Source organism: Nicotiana tomentosiformis, chromosome 5 (assembly GCF_000390325.3).
Source record: "Nicotiana tomentosiformis chromosome 5, ASM39032v3, whole genome shotgun sequence".
NCBI classification, from domain to species: Eukaryota; Viridiplantae; Streptophyta; class Magnoliopsida; order Solanales; family Solanaceae; genus Nicotiana; species Nicotiana tomentosiformis.
In genome coordinates, this window is record NC_090816.1 from 23,286,801 (window position 1) to 23,300,377 (window position 13,577).

The 13,577-nt window shown below is 38.0% G+C and overlaps 1 protein-coding gene across 1 annotated transcript; it reads left to right on the forward strand.

Annotated features, from left to right (window-relative positions):
- Positions 1 to 903: 903 nt before the first annotated feature.
- Positions 904 to 12,375, forward strand: LOC104092390 (nuclear pore complex protein NUP1-like). The gene is made up of 9 exons (XM_009597986.4): positions 904 to 1,319; positions 3,771 to 3,817; positions 4,102 to 4,217; positions 5,033 to 5,222; positions 5,319 to 5,621; positions 5,705 to 5,791; positions 5,887 to 6,552; positions 8,007 to 8,389; positions 9,620 to 12,375. The coding sequence occupies exons 1-9, from the start codon at positions 1,043 to 1,045 to the stop codon at positions 11,946 to 11,948; spliced, it is 4,398 nt and encodes a 1,465-aa protein (XP_009596281.1). The 5' UTR covers positions 904 to 1,042; the 3' UTR covers positions 11,949 to 12,375.
- The last annotated feature ends 1,202 nt before the right edge of the window (positions 12,376 to 13,577 follow it).

Below are 13,577 nucleotides of genomic sequence, written 5' to 3' on the forward strand. Positions count from 1 at the left end.
TTTAATTTTTTTTAACTTTAAGTAAAAATTATTTTTTTATAGCCACCCATTAATTCACCATAAAGAAGAGTTTTTTTAATTGCCAAACGGACCCTTAAATTTCTGCAAATATCGTGAATTAAGAGCCCGTTTGGACATCAGGATTTTTTCACCTTTTTCGAATTTTTTAAACTTTTTTTCGAAATAAGTGTTTGGCCATAAAATTTTTAATTTTCACTTGAAGATGAATTTTGGAATTTTTCAAAAATTTGAAAAACTTTAAAAAATTATTTTTCAAAATTTTCACTTAGATCACTCAAAAATTCAAAAACAACACAGAATTATATTCATGTCCAAACACAACTCTAATTTTCAAATACCATTTTCACCTTTTTTTTTGAATTTTACGATTCTTATGTCCAAACGCCCACTAACAGCTTGTTTGGATTGTTGTTACATGTCGTTTTATAATGAATCGTATTGTATTGTATTGTATTATTTGATGAATATAATATTTGGATAGATTGTATCATTTGACGTTGTTCCATAATGTCACGCACCAAACAATATAAAGAATAAACTTGCAACATTATTAAGAAAAAATAGGATATGCAGTAAAATTATTATATAGAAAAGTAGTATAAATGATAAAATATGATTATTTAATAATATGAAGGCCAAGATGAGAAAAAAAGTAAGTAAATAACGCCACCACATCAAATTCATCATTTTATAAAATAATATTTTTTATCATTACGTAATAATAGATTTAACGATATGATACAATAAAATTTAAATAATAATTAAAATAAATATTATATTTAAAATAAAAATACAGCCATCCAAACAAGTTGGACTAAGTTTTGAAAATTAGTAGGAGAGTTTAAATGGCAAAACGAAATGTCGAACAATGATTAATTACCGACACGCCCGCCAATGTCAAGTCACCGATATTTGTTTTCTCTTTCCGTGTTTCAATCCACGAAATAAAACCCTAATTTCCCATTTTCCCTCCCTCTCCAATTTTTTTCCCTCGTCTTTTTCTCTCGGAAGGTTTGAATAAATGGCGGCGGCTGGCAGTGGCGGAACGGCAACTTCCTCAGCCTACGAAGGCGCCGGCGGCGGAGCAGGAGGAAAGTTCCGGAAACGACCTTTCCTTAAGAACCAAACTACTCCATACGATCGCCCTCCGACGGCTCTCCGGAACCCTAGTTGGCTCACAAAACTCGTCGTTGATCCCGCCACTAAGCTCATCACTTCCGGTGCTCAACGGTTCTTTTCGTCGCTCTTTCGGAAACGTCTTCTCCCTCCCCCAACGCCGTTACCACTTCCTCCTCCAGGTTCTCCTTTTGCACATTTTCTCTATTGGACTATATATTCGTATTTGAAATTGCTTGGTTTTTGCTCTGAATTTGCTTGTTATTCTGTTGCGTTGCATTTTTGTTGTTAAAAGTTGTAATTTCCTTTTTGTTACGTCTAGTGGAGCTCGATAATTATAAAAATGAGTCTTATAATTAAGAGTTTTGAGTTTTTTACACAGGCCAATCAAAAGTAATTGCAGGTAACTTTCGCTTTTTTGGTAACTAACTATTTTATATTACCACTTGAAAATATGTACAGCTCTTTCAAAAACGAAAGGTATGCAGTTTAGACATTAGTCCTAAACTTGAAAATTGCTGGTAACTTTAGTTAATAACATTGATTGTTAACCTAAAATAAATACTCCCTCCATGGACACGGGACTTTTGAAACTTTTGATGTAAAACATGACATACCATTTGTGTGGCTGTGAAACCTTCTAAGTAAGATAATATTGGAATTGGAAAATTAAGAGTTTCCTTATTAGGGAAGGGTTCATTTCTTTTTGAAACGGACTAAAAAGAAAATAGGTTCATATAAAAAACAGTCAGAGTAGTAAGTTACTTGCTATGACATGTTAAATTAAGGTGACGGAGTAGAAAATTTATTACATTGTCAATGTATATAACTTAAATCCTACAATGAATTATAACTAGTTTGGGATGGAGCTGTAAAGGTACTGGTTATCATTTCTTCTTTTTGAATTCGTAAATAACAGAATTCTATTACTATGATGTATGCTGTAGTTTTAAATTTGGCTCATTAAAACTTTGAAATGAGGCAGTTAGTACTTAGTAGTAATAGTTTTTGTAACTATGTCCAAAAAACAGAATGCTTTAATGATTTTTGTTATGTTTCAAGCTGTTTCATGTTATCAGTTGGTAATGTCTAGTTGGAAATTTTACCTTCTTTCTTTGGTAAATTCAGCAAGTTTATTAGAAAAAGTTTGCTTTGTTCCTGTATACATTTTTCTGTATGGTCTATTTGTATGTGAATTGAGGTTTTCCCTCTCAGATGTTCTTCGTTCCAGAAAAATTGATTAGATATAAATTAGATAAAATGGGCTAAAAAGAAAAAGAAAAAAGGAATACTTAAGCTGATTTGAAGTAGTATGATTGAGTCAAAGTGATTTTTACTTCGTTCAAGGATTGAATCTCCTGTCTCATCTCAATTAAGAGGTAAGCAATTCACGTAATCTTTCACCTCTTGCCAATTGATTATAGTAGCTTAATCGAGATCAGAAGCAAATTGTTCAAAGGCTTCTAATTCTGCGAATTATGCTAATTCTACTTTTAATACCAGCTTTGACATGAAGGTACGATGGAGATAAAAAAGGGAGTATGTTAGTCAAATAGAGGGCTCTCATGAGGGTGTAGTTCACGGCTTTAGCCTTAGGCTAGGGACCTGTAGTTCTTGTATGGGCAAACCCTATTTCTTTTAGAATAGAAGTGATCTATCATCAAGGAGCTAAGTTAGAGGCATAATGAACTGCTCTTCTTGATTATTTTGAAAGGATCAGATTACTCCGCTCCTAGGGAAACATATTTGGTACCCTTTTCCTACTAAGTGCATGATAGCCACTCCAGACATAGTGGTTAGACAACTTCTGAGCTTTTGAAGTAAAACTATATTATTGTTTCTAGCTGATGTAGTCTGGTCTTTTTTCACTGATCTAACCAAGCTGAACATGCCCAGCCTACTGGTTCATTTGCCTGCACTAATTAAAATCATCGATCTCCCATTTTATACATAACTTGGGAGCTATTTCCTTATCATAAACAGCCTGGGAGCTAGTTAGTTATGTCTAACGAGTGGTAGCCTTTTTTTTTTTTTGTCATTTTAAAGTGATGTAATGGTTGCCTGAAAGGGTTGGAGTAGGCTTAGCCTCAAGTTACCCGAGTTTATGGTTGGAGCTCGACGAATATTGACCATTAGGCAAACGCTTGAGGTTTATATATCTTATGCTGGCTATTGAAGAAAAGCTGCATCATCTGTTTTGTGTCTCTTTGAAATGGATAACATGTCTGAGTTCCAGCATAATTAAATTCGTCTTGTGCAACCCGTGTTAATTATTAACCACTCCTTATCCGAATTATCAATTGAGACAAATTACTGACATTGCAAGTGGCATGTATGGTTAAGTTTATTTGCTCTGAAATTCTTTTGGGAAGGAGATTGCTCTGAAATTTTAGTTCCTGGACTATCACCTATCAAAAAACATTCCTGCGCTATTCATATTTCCTCCACGTCACGGGAAACCAGTAATGTGGCTTTTGCATCTATTGTCTCTCTGTTATGCGGGTTGCTCTAAATTGTTCTGTAACATTTCTTAGACAAATGTCTTCCTATGAGCTTTGTTTGCTTCTTTTTCTGTTTTCATTAAGTTTTACCATACTTTAGTTAAGACCTGATTTGCTTTTCGGTATAAACAGAAGCAAGACAAGAACCAGAGGATCTGCAGCAGGGGTCTTGTCCTAATGTAAGTTTATTATGCAAATTTTGTCCTCAAAGCTTCTGAAACCTGGTGCTTATATATTTTATTTTTCACGTGTTTGGATCACAAGAATTGTCCATCTTCCTAGACACAACAATTTTGGTTTTTTTTCTTGCTCATATACTTGTATTGGTGGTCCAATGTTTCACAAGACTTCAATCATTTGTTTATTGAGAATAATAACTTGATATAAGTTTATAGTATGATATCCTGATAAAGTTCCCCCTTCGTCCTTTCCTCTTCTGGAACAATTCTTCTTTTTGGTGAAGGATCATGCTGGAGCAGTAGTAGTCACCGGACATGAAATTTGCAACGCTGTGTGCAGCTCTGAGGGCAGTGCATTCTCAGAGCTTGAGCAACTGTTAAAACAGAAGACATTCACCAGGTAAGCTTTGGGATAACCTAGCAGTTGTTAGAATTGTATCTGTTTTATCTCTTGTTTCAGGTTTCGGTATTTCTGCATGTCTATCAAATGTAAATTGACTGCGCTGCTGCATACTCTATTGGTGGTTAAATCTGCCATTTTTTCTAATGTGTGTTTTCGTAATAACATACAATAGCAAACTGGAAGTCATAGAATTTTGATCTTGCTGTTGCCCCCGTACTTAGGTTCAATGTAAAGGTAGTAAAAGGCGAGATGTGTGGTGGGGGCATGTCACCATTTCGAATCCTTCTTGATTGATTCTGGTATTTAAGTGGAGAAGGGTAGATTTGGGAGCCAATTATTCACTCAAATTTCGAAGCTGTAAACAACCGATTTCGCAATTATTAAAAATACTTTAGATCTTGTGATGTTTTTTCCTAGTAATTACTCTTTTGTTTCATTTTGATTAAACATGTTCTTTTGAACTCTAATGTAGTTATCTATCTGAATTTTAATGTTCTTGATGTTGGCCTCAAATGAGGTCTCTATATCTTGGATGGAGGGTTAGGTAAACATACGCTCTGGTTTCATCGTCTCATTTTTGTCTTAGCAACTACTTTTTAGAGGTAGCCACTGCATCCTTCTTATTAAGTACTTTTAACTGATTGCTGGGAGGCTAATGTTCTTATAGGAATCTTGTTCAATCGAATTGAGTTTCTAGAAACTTATCCCCCTCTCCCCCCCAAAAAAAGGAAAGAATTGACAGTTCTAGTATATTCATATTTGGTTTCAAGGTGGCATGTGATATTTACTAATATGAAATTTGGTGGGTGCAGAGCTGAAATTGACCGTTTGACAGAACTTTTGCATTCCAAAACTGTAGATACCTCTGTTGGGAATGATAAGAGGGCTGAATCCATTCAATATAGGCCTTTAGCCAATTATTCTAGCTCTTTACTTGAAAAAAATAGGGCTGAGAAGGTTACATCTGATGCAGCTGTTGGTACTCCTGCCACAAGTTCAAGAGTAAGATGAATGCCTTGCCTGGGTACTCCGCATATTAGCTTTGTGACAATTTGTAAAATTCGGTCAGTCTGACATCTGTGTTGTTGATGGTTCCAGGTCCCTAAAGGTGATGTTGCATCTCCTGCTAAACTGGCAAAAGTTTACATGGATACTATGCCTTCAAAGATGTCATCATCAATTCTGAGTTCGCAAAGTCAAGTTGTGAGAGTAGATACACCACTGCTAAAGAATATAGCATATTCCCAAAATTTACCTATTACATCAGTGACAACAAAGATTGCTGATCTTGTTGGAGTTCGAGCAAATGGATTTACCACTCCAAGATCTCGTGGAAGATCTGCAATATACAACATGGCGCGCGCTCCATACTCCAGAATTCGTCAAACTGATGGTCAAATGGTGCATTTGCTTCTCTGCCTACTTTACTGTTGGAAATTATTTAATTTGTTTGAATTTTTTGTTTAACTTTGGTCCTCTATCAGGCTAGTAGCTCCACATACAATGCATATAGCGGGCCTTCTTTATCTGAGTCAGTCTTGGAGCATGATGGATATTTTGGCTCTAAACAGGTATACATTGCAATCACTGTGGTCTTGAACTGATTTGCATTCTTTATTTTTATGTATTACCATCTGTGAGTGAATTTCACGTTTTCCTCTTTCAGCCACTCAAACGGAGAAGTTCTGTTCTAGAAGATGATCTGGGATCTGTTGGCCCCATGCGTAGGACTCGACAGAAACCCAATCTCCTATCAAATGGAGTTTCTCATCCTAGTCCAGGAGCAGGGGTTGCTTCTTCTTCTGTCGCTTATCAGGAGGTCGCGAAAGTTGTTGGAGATAACAATGTGCCGACAAGGTATGCTCACATTCCTTCCAAGTCCAGTGAGACAGCTGCGAAGATATTGAATCATCTTGAATATCTGACCCCAAAGGAGAAGTCATCAGAATCAAAACAAGTTGCAGGGAACGATAAAACACCCAAGAAATTGACACTGAACATGCTTCACGGACAAGCTCTTAAAAGTTTGGAGTCTTTGGATACGCTGAAGCTGCTTCATAGTGCACAAGACAACAGCCATAAGCTGGAAAATTTGTCTAAGGTTTTTCCAACTGATGCCCATGATTCTAGTTTGCAGAAGCACGGCAAAATAGAACAAAATGGGCAAAGGAGATCTATTAACGAGTCCACCGTTGTACGAAAGAATGATGCAAAATGTTCACTCGAAGATGCTCAACATGCTCAACTAGTTTTGGAAAATGCTGATTCCCTGGATAAAACGTCTGCAGTTCAACCTCAGAAGAAGCAAGCTTTTAGGATGAGCGCACATGAGGTTCATTCCCTTTTTTCAACTCACTTGGAATCTTTGACTGTCTTTACTAGCTTTGAATTTGAGTATACCGTGTTACAACATATATTGACGGGTGTTCATGGTTCGGTTTGGATCGGTTTCCCCCTAAAAAGAAACCAAACCAAGTCGATTTTTCAAATATTGGAACCGAACCAAACCAATTAAGTCGGTTTTTTATAGATTCAGTTTATGTCAATTTTTGTCAGGTTTTTCGGGTTTTTTGATTATTTATCGATTTTTCTTAAATATGAGACATACACTACCAAACACATATTCCGCCGATTACATTTTCAATGTAACACTATTGATTGTTTTTTGAGAAATCTATCATTTACCAAGATATATTAATGATAATTGAATTGATGAATACTTTAAGGACTCAATTAAAAATATATTATTTTTAACATGAAATAGATTCTTGTACTTAGCAAAAGAAAACTACCAATCAAACTAGAATGTAAAGGCAAGAAACTAAATTATTATAATAGCAAAGAACTAGATTAAAAGTGCAAATGATCAACATGTACTATAAAATTTTAAAAACTTTATATGGTGTGATAATAAATTTTAAATAGCTACTTCTATAGTCGGTTTGGTTCGTTTTTTTCGGGTATTTTTTGATTAAAACCAAACCCAAACCAAATTTGATCGGTTTTTAAAATTCCAAACCAAAAAAGTGTCCGTTTTCTTGGTCGGTTTTGGTTTGGTTTACGGTTTGGTTCGATTTTTCGGGTTTTTATGAACACCCCTAATTGACCTTGTTGGTGTATCTTGTGAATGCTTTTGAACATCTTGATTTTTGTATTGCACTTTTCAGACAGTTCCCTGTTGTTCAATGACTATTTCTCTATTGTCCAATTCCATATATGAGTAGATACTCAAGGTACTCAAGGTTTAGAGGTCTGTTTAAGTGGTTGCTATTTAATTTTGCTCTGCAGCTGATGCCACTGCTGCTGTGTCAGGACTGCATTGTGTCCTAATATTTGCTTGTGTTGCCTATACTTCCTCAGTTCCAATTTATATGACATTCTTTATATTTTAAGATGTTCCAAAAAGTTTGACCCTATTCCATTTGCAGCAAAATTTACAACTTTCAAGAATTTAAATTCATTAACTATTCACACATTAACCTGATTGTTTGCTCTATTTTCAACCACTACTTTAGTTCTCTTTCATCAATCACTACTATGTTATAAAAGTCAAATTAGCATCTTAAATTCTCTGTCCGGTCAAACTCGATCACATATAATGAAGTGGAGGGAGTACTTTTTTCTGCTTCATGGCCATTACTGACTTAAAGTTTGGGCTACTTGCCTTTTTAGTTTTAGTCATCTGTGTCTTCACTCTTCACCAGGACTCTTTTAAGCTTGATGTTTTGCAGACCATAACAAACTCAGTTCATAGTCATTTTGTTTTTTTCCCCCTCATCTTTGCAGGACTTTTTTGAGCTGGATGAGGACATAAACTCTGATGAGTCTGCATTTCAAGTGGCTGAAGGGAGAGATAAGATGGGTACATCTGATGCTGAAAAGAAGTCTCTATCTACTGATGGAGCCCTGAACAAACCTGCAGCTTTTATTAAAACGAAGGCTACTCTGGGGATTTTGAACAAAAGAAATGATATGGAGGCTCCTGATGCTGCTGTTATCAGCGTCAATAACACCAGTTTCCTGCCCAGTGCCAATTTCCTGTCACCAGAGGTTGTCCTGCCATCATTTGGGTCTAACAAATCAAAAAAGCCAAGTGTTGATGAGGTCCCAGCACTTCTATTTTCATCGTCACCCCCACTCACAGGGATAGAGCCAGAAAGCTCGAGCAGGTTGGTTCCTACTTTATTATATCCCTCAGATATATAATAATCCTGACCAGCTTTGTCACCTTATATTCTGCCATCCATTTGTGTCTACTGATAATGTTAGCAGCTATGCAAGTGCTTATTGTTGAACATACCTTGCTAAGAGTACCTGACTTATTTTTTTTCTCCTACTTGTACTTTTTCATGTACATGTGTCAGTGCACAGATGCAGAATTTTTTTTACCTTTCTATGCATTTCCTCCAATGTTGTTTTCACATGATTCAAGGGATCGCTAATGATTCCTTGTTCATGTACAATGCTGTTGTGTACTTTTTTGCTTATATATAAGACTATTTTCTTAAACTATGAAATATCAGAAGTTAAAGACAGTTATTAGCCAAACTGATGGCAGAAGAATAGGCCACATAATAATTAACCTTTAGAGAAAGGGTTAGGATTCTGAATTGTACTTGCTGATTTGTTGTGATCATATCAAGTTTTCTAGCCCTGAATCGCTAATTCAAAAGAAAAAAATTAAGAGATATTGTAACAAAAGGGAATGTGTACACTGAGGTTCACAATTTGTGTGTGATTGCCGACTTTAACCAATGTTTGGTTGGAGCTAAAATAGTTGGAGTTGGAGAAGAGGGAGCAGAATTGAGGTGAAGGGGCTTTTCAGTTTGCTTGATTTTGAAGTAAATGATAAAGGAATAGGGATTTGTAATCTTCAATGTATGTTTTTCTGGAGAAATACGAAGGTATTGAAATGAAATTATGCTTAATAATTGGTGACCAGTACATTTCCCTTTATTCCCCTTTAACTTATGAACACAATGGAGAAGAGACTATTTGTTTTCTCTATAATTCGTCCGTTCCACCCTCCCCCTATTTGAACATCTGAAGCTCTTCTGACTAGCACTCACACTCTATAATTTTTTTTAATGTGATTGATGAAAACCCAGGAGAATAAAATGTTGAGTAATTATTGTCAAGCCTGACCTTAGTGTGAAAGGTTAATCACCTGTTAAAAGAAGTCAAGTAGTTGAATTTTATTTGCAAAGAGACTTTAAGCTGAGAGCAGGACAATGAAGACTTTAAGTTGGGAACAGGATAATGAAGATTTTAAGAATGCTTAGCAGCTTGCTGGAGAAAATCAAGTGAAAAAGGAAATTAGTTGGAGGTCCTTTGAGTTTTATGCATCCCTTTTTAAAGCTACTTGAAAGCATGTAACAAGTTTCTTCACTTATCTACAGCTTATGCAACCCTCCATTTGGCCTGGCCAGTGGTCCGTCGGAACTCTTCGAGTCAGATAACTCACAGAAGCATGGAAAGAGCAATGGAAAGTTAGAAGCTTTATCATCTGGTCTATCACCTTCAACTTCATTTGCTGCTCCATCAAGGACTTCTAGCTTCAGTAATGGACAGTTTGCACCTAGTCCTGCTATCTCAGCCACCTCCCTCTTGGCATCAAGGAATGTCCCAAAGGATGTTCAATCTGGTAGCTCAAGCGAAGGTGCTCCTTCCACGAGCATTTCAACTGCTGTTGGCAGCACAGCAGGCAACTCCATTACCTCAGGTAGCTGCCTGTTTAGTTCCGCTGCAGCATCTTCAGTATCAACTGGACCTCCTATCAAATTTGGGCTGTCTGAAGATCCACCAACAGTGTCGGCGCTATCAACAACTTCTAGTGCAGACAATGCAGACTTGAAAACAAAAGCAACTAATTTTGGCAACTTGAGTAGCACTTCACCTTTTGCGGGCTCATCATTTGCATCTACAAGTCCTGGAAATAGTATTTTAGGTTTTAGTTCACCAGGAATGTCCACAGATAATACAGCTAGTATCCAGTCTCAGAGTTCTGTTTTCAGCACTGGAGGTCAGTCGCTTGTTAGTGCTCGAACTTCTCTAGCTGGATCAGACAATGCCAGAGTCTCACAGACTGTTCCTTCTCATGTTTTATCATCTACTTCATCACCAGAAGTTAAAAACTCTGGAATGACATCTTTCTCCTCAGTTGGTTCTGCTTCCAGTAATACTGGCATAGTTTCTGCTGCTTCTTCAGATGGCAACCCAGCTGGCTCCAGCACTGCTGCATCTGGAAAATTTAGTATTGTGGCAAGTTCTCCAGCCTCATCTACATTGAGCAATTCAGTCGGTCCTAGCAGTGGGACCACTCAGCTGGCTTTTACTTTTGGTGCTAGTCCTGCAGTTTCTACAGCAGTAACCACTGCACTTGCCACTTCCAGCAATGCTACTTCTGGTGTATTTACGTCTGGTGTTAATTCTTTATCTTCCTCGACAAACGCCGTCGACACCTCTACTCGTTCTCGTCCTGGCACATTTAATTTTGGTGGTAGTTCTTCGGCTTCCTTATTGAGCAATGTCAGCACGTCTAACAGTGCTGCTTCTGGTGTATTTTGTTTTGGTGGTGGTTCTTCAGCTTCCTTGGCAAATACTATCAGCACCTCCGCTAGTGCCACTCCTGGCGTATTTAGTTTTGGCGGTGGTTCTTCAGCTTCCTCAACAAATACTATCAGCACCTCCACTGGCGCTACTCCTGGCGTATTTAGTTTTGGTGGTAGTTCTTCAGCTTCCTCAAATTCTGTCAGCACCTCCACTAGTGTTACTCCTGGCGTATTTAGTTTTGGTGGTAGTTCTTCAGCTTCCTCAACAAATACTGTCAGCACCTCCACTGGTGCTACTCCTGGCGCATTTAGTTTTGGTGGTAGTTCTTCAGTTTCCTCAACAAATGCTGTCAGCACCTTCACTAGTGCTACCACGGGCATATTTAGTTTTGGTGGTAGTTCTTCAGCTTCCTCAACAGATGTCATCAAGGCCTCCACTACTGCTTCTCCTGGCGTATTTAGTTTCGGTGTTAGCTCTTCAGTTCCATCAACAAATGCCGTCAATGCTGGCAGCACAGTGAGTCCTAATCCATTTGCTTTTGGAGCCACTTCCTCTTCTTCACAAACTTCCAGTAGTGCTGGAATTTTTGGTTCCAGTTTACAGCCCCCAAAGCTTCAACCAGATTTTAGTTTTAGTTCTAGCACCCCTTCTGGGTTTACATTTGGAGCATCTTCGTCTTTTAATACTCCAAGCACTACTGCGGTAGTCTTTGGATCAGCACCCAGTACCCCTAGTGCACCAGCCTTTTCATTTTGTTCAACTTCTACGACAGTATCATCTTCGCAGCCCATATTTGGGAACTCCACTCCTTTTACTGCGGCCCCCATGAACAATGGACAGATGAGCATGGAAGACAGCATGGCTGAGGATCCTGCGCAGGCATCTCCCCCTGCAATTTCATTTGGTCAACCTTCTGTCTCGCCTTCTCCAGGTGGTTTCATGTTTGGTTCAACGCCTAGTCCATTCCAGTATGGTGGTCAGCAGAGTCATGCTGCTACTCAGAATCCATCTCCATTTGCAGCATCAAACAGTTTTGGTGCTGGAGGGAGTTTCTCATTGGGAAGCAGTGGTCCCGACAAATCAGGTCGAAGGATCATCAAACCTAATAGAAATAAGAATAGAAAGAAGTCAAGTGTTGGGCAACAAGACATTGATCCTCATGGTAGATATTGGTAGGCAAGCGGATTAATTTTTGATGACAGATTGGCAGCCACGGGTTGTGGGTTTGTGCAACTTTCCTTTTTTTTTTTTTGTTGGAATTTTGGTCACTGTATCTGTGTCTCCAGGAAATGAAAATCTTGTAATCCTATTTGCTTTTCCGTTTTTGGCCCAATTCTGACATAAAATATCACAATTTTGGATAACATTTTTAGTGAAGTGTTTGTATTGTATTTGGGGGGTGGGGGGTTGTTGTAAAGGGCCTAGTTAGCCATTTTTCTTTCTCTATATTCGATTTCTGTATTTCTACATGTAACATGACAAGGAAATGTATGCTTCTGTAATGAAAGGTGTCTCTATCGGGGACTTATTTTCAAGAAGATGATAAACATCAATAGGCTTTTGGGTAATTTTAATATTGAATAAAGTTTTTTAACCATCTTAAGCATTGTTGCCGTTTGTTTAGTTTACATTTTAACCCTAAACGTTCATATTTTCTTTTGGGTGATTACTGCAGTGTTTATTTTAGATTGTTTTAGCTTATATGCACTGGTTGTGTTAAGAATGTTTTTTCTATCATTGTATTTTGATATGTCGAAACAGATTACTTTTATTTTTTATTTTTAAACTCCTCTTAAATTAGGAGGATCTATAGTGTTTTCACACTTCCCCTCTAGCGTGACTCGAACCCAGGATCTAACGGTCGTAGGTGGATGTGCTTTTACCAACTGAGCAAGCCTCAGTTGTCCGGAACAGATTACTGCAATAGAGGGGAATTGTTTTTTTCTTTTCCTTGAGCTGTTTGGATTGAATGCAATTCAAAAGTCAATTTGGGTTGTAAATTAAATAACAACAACAAAAAAACCCCAGTGAAATTTCATTAGTGGGATATGGGGAAGGTAGTGTGTACTCAGACCTTACCCCTACCTCGAAGAGGTAGAGAGGCTGTTTCCGAAAGACCCTTGGCTCAAGAGGACAAAAAGACAAAAGGAGACAATATCAGTATCACCACAAAAATCATAGGAAAAATAGGAACAACATGAAATCCAGAAGAAAGATGCAAAGCAAAAGCGATAGTTAGTAAATAGGTCCGGCACTGAAACACAAAATAGTAAGATACGACATTGCCACTAGCTAGCTTTGACAAATACTACAAGTGTACGAAAGAAGGCAAGACTCAACTACCTCTTAACCTACAACCCTAATACTCGACCTCCACATCTTCCTATCAAGTGCCATGTCCTCGGAAATCTGAAGCCTCGCCATGTCCTGCCTGATCACCTCTCCCCAATACTTCTTCGGCCGCCCTCTACCTCTTCTCGTACCCTCCACAACCAGCCGCTCACACCTCATTACCGGAGCATCTGTGCTCCTTCTCTGTATATGCCCGAACCACCCAAGCCTTGCTTCCCGCATCTTGTCATCAATGGGAGCCACGCGCACCTTCTCCCGAATATCATCATTCCTAATCTTATCCATCCTGGTGTGCCCGCACATCCACCCGAACATCCTCATTTCTGCTACTTTCATCTTCTGGATATGCGAGTTCTTAACAGGCCAACACTCAACCCCGTACATCATGGCCGGTCTAACCACCGCTTTATAGAACTTACCTTTGAGTATCGGTGGCACTCTCTTGTCACACAG